Genomic DNA, 16748 nt, shown 5'->3' with positions numbered 1-16748 from the left:
TCTCCTCCTGTACAGCCATGAGAGGCCTGCTGCTGGCCTCAGAGAAAACAGGGGAGGACTGCCCAGCAGGGTGTTCCTCTTGCAGTTCCTCCAACATCTTATGGGTCCCTGGGGTGAGCGTGAGGGATGGAAAAGTCACATGCCCCACGTCCATCCCATGAGACACCGCATGCTACCCCTCCTCCAGCAGCTGGGTCTCAACCGCTGGAGGAGGGGGAGCCTCAGCAGCAGGCCCCCACCCAGTGCCAGCCCCTGCCTCAGACACCTGGGTTGGGGGTGGCTCTCCAGCAGCTGCCTCAGGAAAGAGGGCCTTGCGAACCCTCTTCCTGTCACCAGAAGCCAGGCTGGTGAACGGCAGCAGTGCAGGGGAGGGCCTCCTCTGCTCAGATGGGGGGATGGCTACAGCAGTTCCCCTCCCCCTCCCCTCCTCCCCTCTAGACTTACCTCTAGCCTTTCCCGCAGGGCCCCTCTCAGCTTTCCTATCAGCCATTCTTTACCCTCCTTAAACCTACACTAACTACCTGTTGTATTTATTTAAAAAACCCAAATTTACAATTTAGTTTCAAAACCTATCTACCTGTTTCTAAATCTATGTTTCTTGTGGCTCTGTTACTAGTGGAGATGGCTAGCTAAATATCTTTTTTAAAGGCCCTATTTATTTTTGGGAACCTAAACCTACACAGCAAACAGCTGAATTCCTCTTCAGGAATCAATCTGGCCCTAAACCCTAATATAAATGGAAGCCTATTACCACAATAAATGCCCGGCCTGGCTCCAAGTGTGACTGGGCAGTGAAACCCTAGTTAGGGGAGAACTAATTATATATATATAATTTGAACAGAACCTAACTCAAGGCAAATATTCATTGAAGGCCTACAAGTAGCCTACCTTCTAAAAACACTATTTAAAACTATTCTGGGAAACCCAAAGTAGAACCAAACACAGCTAAAACTAACAGCACTAACTTTAACACTTAAAAACTTTAACTCCCCCCACAACAATTGAAATTAAGCCCCAACAGTAACTTTAAATTCCCTTCCCCCCACCCAGACAAGCAGAAACCCACCACCTCCCCCCACCAAATAGAAAACCCAGTGAGTCAGTGACTGACTCTCTCACCAATCCTGCAGTCCAGCAATGGTCAGGCAGACAGGCAGGCAGGCATCCTCCAGGTGAAGTCCTCTCCTCCTCAGTGGCAGGCTGCAGCCAAACTGGAGACAGAGAGCCTCAACCAGCCGCAGTGGGAGTCTCTCTAGCCTCTCTAACCCAGGAACAGAATGGAAGCTGGTTAATTTGGATAATTAGTAACTATTAACCTTTAATCCAAATACTATTAACCTTTAACCCCTCCCCCAACAACTGAAAAAATCAAGCCCCTAACCCTTTAAACCTTTAAGGCCCACCAAACAGCAGCTGGAAAATAAAAGCCACAACTAAACTATAAACTCTTAAAACCGAACCAGCCTCCCTCCTCCAAACAAATGCCCCAGCCAGCAGCCACTCAAAGCAAAAAAAGACCCCCCACACACACACAAGAATCCACCCCCACAAAAAAATAAAGTAATTAAAAGTAAAACACTTCAAATTAAATTCTCCTCCCTTCCTCTCCACCCAGACAAGCAGTAACCCACCACCTCCCCCCTAAATAGAAAAGCCAGTGAGTCACTGACTGACTCACCTACCAGTCTCCTGAAGGCCAGCACTGAGTCAGTCAGATCCTCACAGTTGTCAGGGCTTGTTGCTGCTGCTGCTGGGCAGGGCGCCAGCTGGGCCGGCCCTGACATCAGAGGGGTGCCAGGGATGCTGCAGGACCCTGCTCTGTGGAAGGAGGAGCAGTATACATCACCCAGACTCCCTCTCAGTCCACTTGCTGGCCTGCTCACCCTGGTATGCTCACCCCCTGCATCCTCCATCATCTCCCCCCCCCCCCCAGAACTCTCCTCCAAGCCTCCACTCTCACACTGCTCTGCTTCCACACTATCACTCCTTACTCACCCCCACCACCTCAGAGCTCTCCCCAGCCAGCCTTTATAGGGCCTTCTCACCGCCCCGCCCTCCTTGCAGGTCCTGCCTGCCAGGCCACACCCCTCCCTGGCCTCCCAGCGTTGGCCTGGGCTGTCTCAAGCTGCTGCAGTTGAGGTAGCTGGCTGGTCTGCCTGGATCAGCAACAGCTGTGTCATGTTGGCTGGCTGCCAGGCCTCTCTGGCTGAGCTGATTACTGAAGGTAGGCCCAGCTGTGGCCCCTTGGCTGGCTGCCCAGCTCTTCCCACAGAATGCCTTCAGCAGCTTCACCTGGAGTGGCTTGGTTCTGAGCATCTCCTGAGCCAGGCTGCTGTCTTCAAGCTGAGGTGGAGGCTGGGGCGTGGCTCTGAGCTGCTGTGGCTGCTTCTCCTCTCTGCCAGGTAAGAGCTCTGTTTGGGCAGCTGCTGGGTCCCTATTCCCCCTGCTTTTGCTCTCTCCCTCTGCTCTGCTGAGCCCCCTATTGCCCCCGTGGAGGGTGGGTCTAGCTGGTGCCTCTCTGCCTCCTCTAGCCCTCTGAGGCCCTGGCCCTTTGTCCCTTTCCCCAGATGTAGGTGGGTTCTGACCCTGGTTGCTGGCTGGGGCAGCAGGGCTGCTGTCTCCCAGTTGCCTCCCTCCCAGCAAGTCCGGGGGCTGAGGCCCAGACCCCGAACAGCAGTCGCAGAAGTCCAGGCCACACCACAGAGACTGAGAATCCACAGGCCTTCTCAGTCTCTCTCTAGGCCAGGAACACAATGGAAGCTGGCCCAAAGGCCAGCCTCTTAATTTAAATCGGCTGCATCCCTGTCCAGAGTCCATTGGCTGGAAGGAGAATGCAGCAGTGGCATTGGATACTCCTAACTCCCCCCTCCCTTCCCTGATCCCCCTCCCTCCTTCCCCTTGTACTCCTAGTCTAGTCACTCACCCCTCCTCACCCCTCCCAACCTGTAAATTAGGCGGGAATCTCTGACTTTGCTGGCTGCTTGCATTGCATTGCATTGCATTGCAATGCAAACAGCCAGCAAAGCAAAGTTTCCCTCCTTTTTTTGCAAGATGGGAGGGGTTAGGAGAAGGAGTGAGTGACTCACTACCTCCTCCTCCTGTCGCATTTGCAAACAGCTAGCAAAGGGCTACTGCTGGCTAACCCAAAGCTTTCTGAAGCGATCCAAATCGCTTCAGAAAGCTTTGCTTTGGTATTTCTGAGTCGGGGCATGCTGGCCCCAATTTGAAAATACCGAATCTTTCTGTATCGGGCCCAATTTGGTTTTTTTTCCTGAATTGGATACCCTATGCACACATCCCTAGATAACGCTAATGGAGTGCTAAACATTGTGCATGATACAAGGCTGTCAGCCCCTGTCAGAGAGCTGCCTAAAGAGTCAACATTTTATTAAAAGCAGTGGAAGAGGATTAAGGGTTAGACTTCACAGGAGATTAGGAAAGGTCGGGCTGGAGTATTTTAGAAAAGGCTGTGTTAGAGGCAGCTCTTGATGAGGCAGCTGGCTACATAACATTTCACACAGCATCTACCACTGTCTGGAAGTTGTACATTGTTCTCTCTAATTTTCCTTTCTGTCAGCCAATGATAAAGTCTGTTTAATTCATGAGGAAGTGAGCCAGCCAGTTGTTTCCAAAAATGTGAATATATGTATGGATACTAATTTGTGTACCTGTGTGTGAAAGACTTCATGCTCAGTCAGCTGCTTTTGGGTTTTGAAGGGCTCATTTGGCCATAATGAGAGCATTGTGTGAGTTATGTCATTATAATAGAGATTTGCTTTTTAAAAAAAATGAAAATTGAGAGTTCAGAGCATCTGATACACACATTGTTATACCATTATGATATTCAATTGCCAATTTTTTAAACAGCTGAAAAAGCCCTTTTGGCACAGTCAGGGGGGAGAATGGCCACTGCTTGGGGACTGGTGCATAGCTGTATAACAACTTACATTTATATATCTTGATTTTTGTTTTGTTCCTTGCTCTGGTCATTTCTCTAGATTACCATGTCCACGCCTTCATATTTCCTTAGCTGTTTGCCATAGCTATCATATGGTCACTATGTCTCAAAAATAATATTGAAAACCTAAAAAAGTGTAGAAAAAGGTAATGATCATGGGGCTGGTATGCCCCATGATCAGTCAAATTCTTCAATTATGGAAACCATAATTAGTCAGACTCTTCAATTACGGAAACCATGTTTAATTTTAATCTTATCTCTAAGGGGGGGAAATTATTTTGTGTCTTCGCACCTGGTAACCAATTTGTGATTTACTTCCTGTTCTTTAGTTTGCTTTTACATCCAATTGTGCACTTACTTTAGTAACCTTTAATGTATCTTTCTCTGATTTACCTGTGAAAGTGTTGTGTGGTAATACCAGTCATACCTAATATATGATAGTAAGGAAAAAAGAATCAAACTAAAATAAAGAAGAGCCAGTAGCAAGAACTCAAAGTAATGTTTAAAAGCCCCAACACAGATTCTCTGTCATATTATTAAGGAACAAATGTACTCTGATCTGGGATGGGATAAGCAAACAATGGCTTGACTTTGCTGGATTCAAATGGTGTTGCATGGGATTTTTTTAAAAAAATGTGTCTTGTACCTTGATCTGTACGCAAAACTTAATATACACATTCTTTAACAATTGGTTGATGAAGACTGCTTTGACAGTTCTGGTGACCTGTCATGGGGAGGCTGAATCTAATATTTCCCTCAAAATATGTGACCAGCATCCAGCACTAGCATCCTTTTCATCCAATTTTGCCCCCCCCCCAAAAAATAAACCGGTGGATGATGACTTTGTGTAACCAGTCATTGATGTGGAAGCCCTGTTTCATACATTGCGTTTGAAGTTCAAGATAGAGAGGAGGGGCACCTGCCTGATTGTCCTCCATGTTAATGGGCCACTGGTAGTAACATTTGAATTGATTTTAAGTTTAGTAGATATTTTATTTTTAATCTAATTTGTGTCTATTGTTTACATTTGTAAATGCTCTTAATTTGTGGCATATTACCAAGAAAAATGCATGTTCTTTATGTTTACAAAGTTTATTTTTTTCTACCAGAGAGATGATGATGATGGTGGTGATATGGATAGTTATCAGGTATTGCTGCTGTTGCTGTCAAATCACATGGCATGGGGCACAGCTAATGCTAATAGTTATCAACTCTGAAAGGGGCTCTAGATGAATATTGGTACACACAACAAGCTTTAAAATACTATCTTCCTTAAAAGGCTTTTTATTACAGAACAAGCCATTTCAATTTAATTTGATTGTACAATGTGTTTTCTCATTTGGCTTCCATAACTATCATTGCATATGTAGATGAGCTGTTGTCCCTAAAATCTTATGCTGGAATAAAATGTTGTTGTTACTCTTTAAGGTGCCACAAGACTCCTGTATCAATGTGTTAGATATCTATAGATAAAAGTTACATGAGTAGAAGAATTGACATAAAGCTAGAACTTTTTCTTCTATCATGTAAAATCATAATTGTATGTAAATTCAGCATCCATATTCGTAATTAATTTTATTTGATCATAATGGATTATATCCCACTACATTTTCCACTAATGGAAGGCACTTCTGTTATTGGAACAGGACTTTCCTGCCTTTTCCTTTCTACTGCTCTTGGGAGACAGGAATCCAAAGGGAACTGCATGAAAGATACTTTTGACATCTGCAGTGTGAGGGGGGAGTTGGTGAACCTCCCACCCTTCCATTAGTGGAAAATTTAATCAGGATCCAAGCCAATACGTGTTATGAAAATACAAACGTGTGGCAAAAAAACAAACTGTTAAATCAGTTTTTACGTTAGTCCAATACATTTTACTTGATTTGCAGCAGCCTTAATTAATTTTTAAGAGGCAAATTTAGCTGTAGCATAAATTCAGGCATTCCCAAATAGCCTAGTAAGCTGAACAGTTGTTTGTTTCAGAAACCTAAAGCTCAGATTACCCATTCTAGTAGCAGATCTGCTCCAATCACATAGATCACAGAAGGGGTCTAATTTAAAGATCAAAATGGCACACAGATAAAGGAGGGAATCCCTCCTAAATACCTGCTGTTTATTTCTCTGCAGCTTCTGTCTGCTCCTCACTCTGCATTTTTATCTGTTGGAATTGTTTCCAGTATTGAGTCTGACTGGCAGAAAAGATACAGACAGCGGGGCTGCTGCAAGCAGAGAGAAGGATTAGTATATCCCCCCCATATGTCCCCATAACTCTTTAAATTAGTTCCCTCCCATCTGCTTTCTACATGTTTCGGGCAGATCTGCAACTGTCATATATAGTTTGAGCCTAAACTAGCTACTAACTTGCTGCAAGCTGTTCTTGGCGCTTCCTGATAATGATAATGAAGAAAGGATTCAGCATTCCTATAACTTCAGAAAGCATGATTGCATGATGGGGTTTTGTTTGCATGGGGATTATTTTTGTTGCACTGCTGGCAGCTACCAGTAATTAAATTTATGCAGATTTAAGGGTATTTTACAGATATCTCTATAATCATCTGCAGTTCCATATGCTATTAAATAGTTCCTTGGCCATTACATTATTTTTCTGCTTGAATTTAAATCACAAATTTTTCCAAGATGAAGTACACAAATAGTTCAGATTATGGAAAATATAATTCTAGCTTTTCATCTTTTTTGCCACTTGCAAATTGGCAAGCTTATCTTCTTGGGCGATACACTGTTTAATCCCTCTAATGTAAATAAGTTAACATTTTTCTGTATCTGTAATCAAACTATTGAATAACTTCTCTAATTGTAGATGAATATGGCATAAAATAGTATACTGTATATTCACACATTTCTCTACTCAATAGGAAGAAGACTTAAATTGTGTGAGAGAGAGGTGGTCTGAGGCACTAATAAAACGGAGAGAATACTTAGATGAGCAGATTAAGAAAATCAGCAATAAACAAGGTTTGTACTCCTTGTGGTTTTACTTACTCTACAAGTACTTTTTCTCTTTTTAACAATATGCATTACAGGTTTTTAAAAATCTACTTTTGTTCAAAATCTATCAGTCTAGAAAGGAACTTTCTTAATAAGCAACAGATGTGGTAGCTTGGATGAGCTTTAAAGTGAAAATTGAACGTTCATTTCCACTGGTAGAATTTCTGTTAACTTCACTGAATAAGAATGTATTACAATCTAAATATAGTGTCACTTTGTTGCTGTTAAATATGGAGCAAAATGTATCTTAAAGGCCATAGATCTAACATGCTTTATCTCTTTCCCCCCCATTTCCTCTTGTGTTACAGTGAAAACGGATGATGATGAAGAAAGAGAAGCACGACTTGTAGAACAGTGGGTGGGTCTAACAGAAGAGAGGAATGCTGTGCTTGTCCCAGCTCCAGACAGTGGGATTCCAGGTGCTCCTGCAAATTGGTAAGTAGAGAAACCATGTACATTACAGTGACTTCAAATGAACGTCTAATGGGTTTTTGAGGGGAAAATAAGCTGCTTAGAGTTTTTAAAGTTTTATTATTTAAAAAAAATATTCCCCTTCCTCATGCCCCAATAGGGCTCATAGGGCGGCTAATGACATATAACAGTGAGAAATAAAACTGCCCTTATGAGTCTTATCACACTGCAAATATGTTATAATAGAAAGTTGGGTTCATTTTCAGTCTTCCATGCAGGCCCTCGTGGTACTGCATGTGCACAGTCCTGCCAATCAGTAGGTTCTATAGCTAAAATTCCTCTAAGGGACATCTGCCTCTTCCCAGAGTACAGGCGTGGCTTGTTTCCCACTGAAACAGCCTGCTCTTGGGGAGGAGTGATAGCCCTGACCCTCAGTTCCTCTTTTGCTGCCAACTGGAGAGGTTCTTCTTAGCGATCTTCCGTTGATTTTATTCTTTGCCTAGACAAGAGAAAGAGAGAGTCAGAATGGCTAAAAAAGCCTTATTTAAAAATGTACTCAATGCAATACACAAATGTCTAAAATTGATGGGCACTGTCTTTGCCTTGTCTGCTTGGGAGAGGGGCATAACGTTAGCTCATACAAACACTGCCAGAGCTTCTCCCCTAAGACTGGAACAGAAAGAGCTATCAGACTCAAGGCTACTTTATGGGAATGGGCATTGTTGGCTGCGACTCGCCCATTTACTAAATTGACTAAGTCCTCTGCCCTTGTGGAGCTTGCCGATCGCAACACCAGCCATCGTGCTCTCGGAGGTTCCAAGCCCCTTGGATCCAACTGCACCATCTCAGATCCGGAAACATTGTTCAACCTCAAGTGCACTGAGCTCATCAGATCTGCCAATCGGCTTCAGCCACCCCAAGCCCTTTGGATCCGTTAACATCACGGATCTGACAGCACCACTGAGCTTCAAGCACTACGAGCCCATCAGCTCAATAGCTCTTCAGATCCAACAATGCTCAGAATCTAGAGAGCTATCAGATCAGACGGTATGAACAACCTTTACGGAGCCACATTAAGCTTTGAGGCCAATGAAGCATAGATCCGAGGGAACTGAAGAGCCAACCCCAGAGTCTCTGGAACCTCCCAGAAAGAATATTACATCTAAATCAAAGCACTCCAAACATAAGAGAAGTTCTCATAGGATGCAGGTCACAGACCTGGAGACTGGAGATCTGGAGATAGCAGAGACCCCACATACCCATTCTCCTCATTCAGGTTCTTACTCCTCAGAAGAGGAAAGGGAATTACCCCCAAGATACTCTTACACAGCTTTAGGGGGGCATTGAACAAATTTCACACCAGAGCTTCTGTATGCACAAATGTCTAGTGCAGTATCAAGAAGTACCTCCACCTTTGGAAGTTGACTTGGGTGAACCCTACAGAACAGAATCTGTAGGATTTGCATCTGATCTTACACAGCCTAGAGTGCACCATTGATGGTACTCCATTCCAAAGTCATTCATGGCATTTCATCTACCTGAATCAGACCCAGAGCCCTACCCGGGGGAGCAGTGCCCAAGTCTACCATCTGAACCGTCACCAGATGAGTCTATGAGAGATAGGGAACCTATTTCTCTCACAGATGACTTTTGACTATGCCAAGCAGATGCTCCAAATGGCAAAATCCTCAGATATAGATATGGCCTTTTCTGAGCTAAGACCCAAGGACAAAGTACTGCAATACTTCTATTCTGGGAACCCGGACAACATCGCATTCTCCATGATCAAGGGGTTCATAGATTTGATATCTACACTTTGCCAGAAGCTAGCTTCTACTGCCCCTACATCTAAGAAGGCTGAAGGGCTTTATAAGACCAAGGAAGACAAATGTCCCTTTCTATTTACTCATCCTCTTCCGTCATCATTAGTTACAGAGGAGATGTAATCAAGACAGGCAAGGTCACCATTCTATGCTTGCTGACAGAGAGGAAAAGAAGCTGGATAGCCTGGGACAAAAGGTCTATATGTCTACAGCCCTCAACATACACATTTCTAATTATGCTGCTGTTATGGGGGACTTACCAGATATTCCTTTGGAATAAGATGGCAGTATATAATGTGCATCAACCTGAGGACTAGAAGGTCCTTGTTACAAGCTCCTTTCTTTGCCTCAGTTAGATTTTGCCTTTAAGTCTTTTCTTCTTGCCCTCTATGGGTAGATTACTGCCACCAGGAATTATATTCCCAAATAATTTAAATTTCCCCCTTTAATAACATGCCCAAGGGTCAGGCTCCTTCGTGGTACTACGTAGTCCTGTGGATAGGAATGGGGTATGGGAATAACAGATACTCTGGGATAAAAAAAAAAACAAAGTAAACTTTTATTTTTACAAGAAATGTGTCGGTTTCTCTACAGTACTTAAGCTTGATGGTTTCAAAGAGTGTTATCTGTTCTTAAAGTTTCTTTACTTAGGTTCAGTCACTCAGATCTCCATAAACTTTCTCAGGCGGCACACACAGTTTGCCTGCTTCAGATCTCAATTTCTCACTCAAATACACATAGATTTTCTCTCAGGCGCACACACAATTTACCTGCTTTAGATAGAATGAATGGGTTCCTCTCAAACACACAGAGTTCAGAATTTCCACACAGGTTATATTTCTTTCAGAAATGCTTAAACACGCTCAGGCTGCACACAGCTTGCCTGCTTTCCCCAGACTGAATCTTTTTTCCCTCAGTAACTAAAAACTGCATTCACTCCGCCCACACTCTCAGTCATCAACCACTCACTCATCCCTCTCTTTCACCCCCACTCTTCATCTGTACCACACCAAGCGTTTAAAGACACACACACATATTTAAAATCATTACAGTCCTAGTCAAAGTGATCCAAGAGGAGACAATCCGGCTTTCAAAACAGCAGTATCAGAAATGTAAACCCACTCATAAGTCAAGAGTGAGGAGCAAGGATCCAAACCAAAATCAGAAGCAGTTCTGACTAACACAGGAGAAACCTATTGTATTCAATGATAAGACTAACCTACTTTTACGCAACCTGGGCATCTCCACAGATGTTTGGGTATTTGAAGTTATCAAGAGTGGTTATAAAATTTAGTTCAGCAGTTCCCTGTGTCTGAGTCTTCCTCATAAACCTATCCAAAATACAATACTTGGGCTGGCGAAAGAGTTGTCAGAGCTGCTAGAGAAGGGAGTGGTACAATGAGTACCAGGGCTTTTTTTCTGTGAAAAGAGGTGGTGGAACACAGTGGGTTGCCAGCACAAGGGGCAACTCTTGGTGGGAGGTGGTGCCCCTGGTACCACATGTGCATGCGTTCAGGGCACGCATGCTCCCAAGGCCAATGATGTAACTTTGGGTCAGCTGGAACAAGGGGGGAGTTTTTAAAAGTTTAAATCGCCCTCGGCAAAAATGGTCACATGGCTGGTGGCCCCACCCCCTGATCTCCAGAGGGGAGTTTAGATTGGCCTTTGCGCCACTCCAGCCCTCCAGCGGTGCGAAGGGCAATCTAAACTCCCCTGTCTGGAGATCAGGGGGCGGGGCCACCAGCCATGTGACCATTTTCAAGAGGTTCCAGAACTCCGTTCCACCGTGTTCCAGCTGAAAAAAAGCCCTGATGAGTACCACTATCCAAAGAGGCCTTACAGGAGCACATAAACCTGGCTTTAGAAATGTGTCAGTGCTTGGGGGTTAATGGTTAATTTTAAAAAATCCAACCTCAAATCCCTCTAGAAAAGTGCTATTTATTGGTGCATTACTAGACTCATCTATAAGGCTTTTCTCCCACTAGAGAAATTGCAAAAACTAAAGACCGTAGTCAAATCTGTGATAAACTATAGATTGCAATCTGCTCTGAAAATTCAGGTGCTTCTTGGACTGATGGCTGCAACTACAGAGGTGATTCACCTAGCAAGGCTACATATGAGGGGCTTACAACTATGGTTTCTGTCTGTCCACAACCTCTCAATACACTCACAAAATAGAAAGTATTCCATTCCCCCTCTAGAACAGAACAATAAAGTTTTTCTGTTTTCCTTTGTTGTAAACAGGTCAATGTCTGGGAATCCTCATTGCTGGGAAATTGACCGTATACACGACTCCTTCAGTGACTACTTATGAGTGTAAAAACCTAGCTTGCTCAGCCTGCCTGCAATTAGATTGGCTGTCCCCATAATGTGGATAGCAAGGAGGGAGACCTGGTGTCACACTGTCCAATCCCAGATCAACATGGATTCCTGACAAAGAGTCCTGGAAGCATTGCCTCCCTGCTTGTTCATGCAGAACATGGTGGTACAGTTGTCCATAAGTATTTGGACATGTTTGTGTTGCATGATATCGGCAAAGGAGATAAGCACATAATGAACTGTCCTCATTTCTAACACTTTACCCTTCAACCATATATTGTGGGTTGTGAGATGGTCACAGTATGCCACCCAACCTTCCATTGAAGCATCTATAGTAACCATGGCTTCAGTTTTTGGAGAACCAAACTAAACCCCTCTAAATAGATGGGGATCTAGCAACCACTCCTAGACCTAATTTAGTGACTTAACTTCTCTGGGAATGGACTCAGGAGGATCCCTTGGAGAGTCTTTTCAGTTAGCATGGTCAGGGTATCTGTTTTACACCTTCCCACCCATACTCCTTATAGTTCGCACCACCAGCAAAATACAGATGGAAAAGATGGATTGCATAGTAATGGTACCATTCTGGCCACATCAGGCATGGTTTCAGATTGTTTCTAATGATCTAGGAAAATTTTGACACTTGTAGTTGGTAACAGATCTCCTACTATACCGAGGTGTGAGGTGTCATATACCTAGACTCAGACTGATGCCATGGTTGGTTCTGCAGTAGGTGGTCTTCCTCAGGAGGTAGCAGAAATTATACTGAATGCCCTAATACAAGGAGATCTTATGCCCATAAATGGGATAAATGTATAGGATGCTATTAAGAAGCCTTAATCTGTATATGTGCCTTTTAGACTCTGTTCTGGAATATCTTTTGAGTCTTAAACAGGCTAGGCTCTGTTCATTTTCCATCAAGATATATCTGGCTGCAATTTCAACATTTCACTCCCCAGTAAACAAGAAAACAGTATTTTCATATTATGCATCTAAATTGTTTCTGAAAGGTCTTCAGAACATGTTTCCTTCGGCAGCTAGTCCCTCAATCCTCCACTCACGCCTGCCGCCCACCACGGCCAGACCATGGGTTTCGTCAGCAGCCACATCCTTCACGTCACTGCAGCTGGTATTGACAAGACTGATGACTAAGCCATTTGAGCTCCTGGCCACTTGTCCCTTAAGACTCCTTTCAATTAAAGTAGCATTCCTGGTAGCCATCAGCTCTGCCAGGAGAGTAAGTGAACTAGCAGCACTACCCAACATCCGAGTCAGAAAAGACATTACATACTCTGGATGTGAGGAGGGGTATACTCTTTTATTTAAATGGCATGGCAAAGTTTAGGTCAGATATCCAACTTTTTGTTTATTATGCAGGCCCAAATGGGGGTAAAAATGCTACTTCTCAAACCATTCCCAGGTGGGTAGTTCAGGCTATTAGGATATGTTATGAACAAAATGACTTACGTTGTATATTGGGAGGACATGCCCATTCCACCAGATCACAGGCATCTTCAGCAGCGCTGCTCAAAGGTGTTCCTCTACAAGACATCTGTAGAGCTGCAGCATGGACTTCAGCTGATACTTTCATCAGGCGCTATGCCCTAGATGTACTAACAGGAGGGAAGCAACTGTGGGTCAAACAGTCCTCCAAACGCTGTTCTTACAAAGAGCACATGCCTTCTCTACGGGTAAATGGCTTGTTAATTTCCCATGTGGGACTGCACAGAAAACCAAAAATGAAAACAGGTAACTGTTGTTCATTGAGGTCTTCTGTGTAGGCACCCATACCCTCCCTTCTTCCCCGCTGTGTGCTCTTCACTACTTACCTGGAGAATCTGACAGGTAAGGAGAATCTGAGCATTGGGGGCATCACTGTTTTGGTGGGAAACAAGCTGCATCAGCACTCTGGGAAAGGGCAGCCATCCTCTAGAGGAATTTTAGCTATAGAACCTACTGATCGGAAGGCCTGCGCATGCACAGTCCCATGTGTGCCTGTGCAGAAGACCTCAATGAACAACACTTACAGGTAAGTGCAACCCTGTTTTATGTCTTTTGTATTGTTGTATATTTACAGATTCCTTAATACTTTATGGTTAGTGTATTCACAAGATAGGTACTCTATTGAAGGAACTGTACTTGAGATCCTTCTTCTCTAAAATAAAAACTTAACAAACTCTGGTTATGTTAATTTAACAATTCTTTGAGAGTACAGTATCAACAGTCCAAAGCAAGGCTGCTTGGCTATTTTATTATTGGGTGCCAGCAGGTGTTGAAATGCAATAGCTATAGGAAGTAGGGGGTGTGTGCTTCGGGTTTCCGATTCGGATAAAATACTCGAATCGGACCCTATTTGTGTTCGTGTTCAGTTGTGTTTATTGTCTTAGCCATAGGCCATAACAATTAAAACAAGAAAACAGTAAAACAAAAAGCACGACAATATATAACAATTGAGTAAACATGGGCAATAAAATCAATGGTTTACAGTGAGTCCCAAGCTCAATCTAATCTTCCTTGCTGCTTGCAAGCGGCAGGTCCCACGGTGGCTATTTGAGGGGCAAGAAGGGCCTTTTTGGCCTCCTCCACCCCCACGCGGGCTCGCAGGGTGGCAGAGAAGGCCAGAGCCGCTGCAGCTGGGCCGCAGCCTCCACCACCCCAGCAGCAGAGCCAAGATAAGTAGGGGGCTGGGGCTGGGGGTGTGGGGTTTGGGTTTCCAGGTGATAGTTTAAAGGGACCTGCCGCTTGCAAGTGGCAGGAAAGGGGCCCTTTAAACTATCAGCTGTCAGTCGGGGGGATCCCCCCCCCGCCACCTGCCAGCTGTTAGTTTAAAGGGACTTGCTTAAACTGGCCCTTTAAAGGGCCAGGTAAGTGGGTTGGGGGGGACGGGGGCTAAGTGGGGGGGTGATGGTGCTGGGAGACAACCCAGCCCCCTGAATCACTTTAGAATGCTCCAAATCTTTATGTAGCATTCCAAAGCGATTCAAATACCCGAATCCAAAGTGGCTTGCTGCTTCGGGTTTTGGGTATTTCCAAATGTTTTCGGGGTGCACACCCCTAATAGGAAGGTACTTGTAACATTTTATATTTGTAATAAAAGTGGAAGAGTGTGTTAACGATAAGTACAGCAAAACAAAAAGCACCTTCATAACTGAAGCAAGAGTACTGGAAAAATGGGTTTAGAAGAAATTTAAGTATGGGTTCTTTAAAAATAGTATACATTCCAAAAGAAAGCGTGTGAGAAAACATAATCTGAAAATGAGATTTTATAACAACGATACTGGTGACTCCTAAGCCACATTAAGTTGCATCTGATTTCCTTCACTGCCATTTTATTGTTGTTGTCCTGATCAGATATCAAGTGTGTACACACTTGTGTACACAAGTGTGCCAAATATATGGAATAACATGTTCTTTATAGAGAAGCAAAGTGCCCAAAGGCCATCCTTTCCATCTACTGCACAACGCTGAACCATACAAACTCCCATCCTTTCCTCCCAAAGGTTGACTGCAATCAATACCAAGCAAATAAAATCAGGGATGTGGTATATTGTAATTTTCTATTTTATGTTCTAGTTATTGTGTGTGTATGTTTCACAGATGTTGAAGTATTTTAAGTTGCAGTTTCCATTATAATGGAATATGCTACATCATGCATATTAGCTTGATATTTCATAATTATTAGCTTGATAAGTGCTGCTAATGTACACAGTTCTTTACATATTTCAATTGTATTGTATTAATACCTACTGCTGATTAACTTGAATTACTGGCTCTTTTTTTTTTTAAGAGACTTGAGTTTCCAATAAAATATTTAATGCATGCGTATGATTGACTATATTGACAGAGATTATCTTTTACTGTTAGGATCCCACCTGCTGGAATGGAAACACATATACCTGTCCTTTTCCTTGATTTGAATGGTAAGTTACAGCTTGCTATAGATGAGAAGGGCATGAGTTAATTGAGTGAAGCTCAAGGGTGAGAAATTTTTTAAAAACCCATCTAGTCATGTCACTTTATACCTAGAGCGGGTGTGGGAAATTATAGCTTTGCTTATTGTTTATGTTGAGAAAAGCATAATTATACAACTGGTTCAAAAGTTACAACCATTAAAGTACTTGCAAGACATTATAAAATAAGATACTCATTGTGGTATAAAAGATCCAGCTCTTGGGCAGTAAGGACTTTTTTATGCTATGTAAGATACATTCTTAAACGGCATCATTAAAAATATCAAAGTGTTGCCGTAGTGTTGAGTTTTCAGATAGTTATTTTATATTAAATTGATGTGTACAAGTAACAAATAACATATTAAAATACAACATTAGTTACCAATATATTTGAAGCCTTGTTTACAGTAGTAATTTCTCTTTAATGTATTTAAGATTCATGTGTTGAACACTGTGGCAGAAGGCAACACTTCTGCTTGATCTTTTCAATATCAGCATCCCAAGATTATTTACAATACTTTTTAACAAATTCAGTCTTTTAGATAGTGCCTTTGCCATTGAGAACAACCTCACTTTGGGGGCATTTCTTCTAGTCTTCTGAACTGAACTACTGTGGCTATTCTTTCAGGGCTCCGTGGAGGTCCTGAGTAGTCCCTGTCCCCCATGAAACCCTAAATATTGAGACTTTGTAGCAGAAATGGGACTTCTTGATTCCAGCGGAGCTGTTGTGTAGTGCGTCCTGTCTCCTGATAGCAGTAAGGCTTTAGTGATACAATAACAACTAGTGTTCTGTCTACAAGCCTGATGCTGACTTGACTGCAGCAGTGACTGCTGTTGCTGTTCTGTGCTGTAATCCTATTCTGTGCTGTCCCCCAACCCCCTGCTGTGAGTGAACAAGTAATAGAATTCTCTGATGTTAAAATTTGTTCTCTTGTTATTTAATTGTGCTTCCTTTTTTTGGTTAGCTGATGACCTCAGTGCCAATGAACAACTTGTAGGTCCACATGCATCGGGAGTTAATTCAATACTACCAAAGGAGCATGGAAGTCAATTCTTTTACCTGCCAATCATAAAACATAGTAATGATGAGGTAAATTATTAGCAAGCTGTCCTAGACAGCTGATTTATGCTTACCGTATTTGTCTGTCTTTGTTGTATTTCATTTGTTTTAATACCATCTCCTGCTTTTCTTTGATCAAAGAAGTGTGTAGATTGTTTAAGAACAACTCATTAGCAAAGTGTTCTGTGATTAATTACTACATGTGATGAGAGACCAAATTG

The 16748-nt window shown here is 43.1% G+C and overlaps 1 protein-coding gene across 3 annotated transcripts in view; it reads left to right on the top strand.

Annotated features, from left to right (window-relative positions):
- The window catches only part of KIF13A (kinesin family member 13A), a 128210-nt gene that overhangs the window by 90090 nt on the left and 21372 nt on the right, over positions 1-16748 (top strand). For 2 of the 3 annotated variants that reach the window (XM_054985607.1, XM_054985606.1), the window contains exons 26-30: positions 5068-5106; positions 6832-6931; positions 7273-7399; positions 15382-15437; positions 16433-16557. In XM_054985607.1, coding sequence (XP_054841582.1) covers positions 5068-5106; positions 6832-6931; positions 7273-7399; positions 15382-15437; positions 16433-16557 — 447 coding nt within the window. Of the gene's footprint in view, positions 1-5067; positions 5107-6085; positions 6200-6831; positions 6932-7272; positions 7400-15381; positions 15438-16432; positions 16558-16748 lie in introns of all 3 variants that reach the window. The other variant, XM_054985605.1, reaches the window with a different exon arrangement.

This window comes from Eublepharis macularius, chromosome 7 (assembly GCF_028583425.1).
Source record: "Eublepharis macularius isolate TG4126 chromosome 7, MPM_Emac_v1.0, whole genome shotgun sequence".
Classification (NCBI taxonomy): domain Eukaryota; kingdom Metazoa; phylum Chordata; class Lepidosauria; order Squamata; family Eublepharidae; genus Eublepharis; species Eublepharis macularius.
The sequence above is the reverse complement of the archived record's forward strand: the minus strand, read 5'-3'. Positions and strand labels throughout refer to the sequence as shown.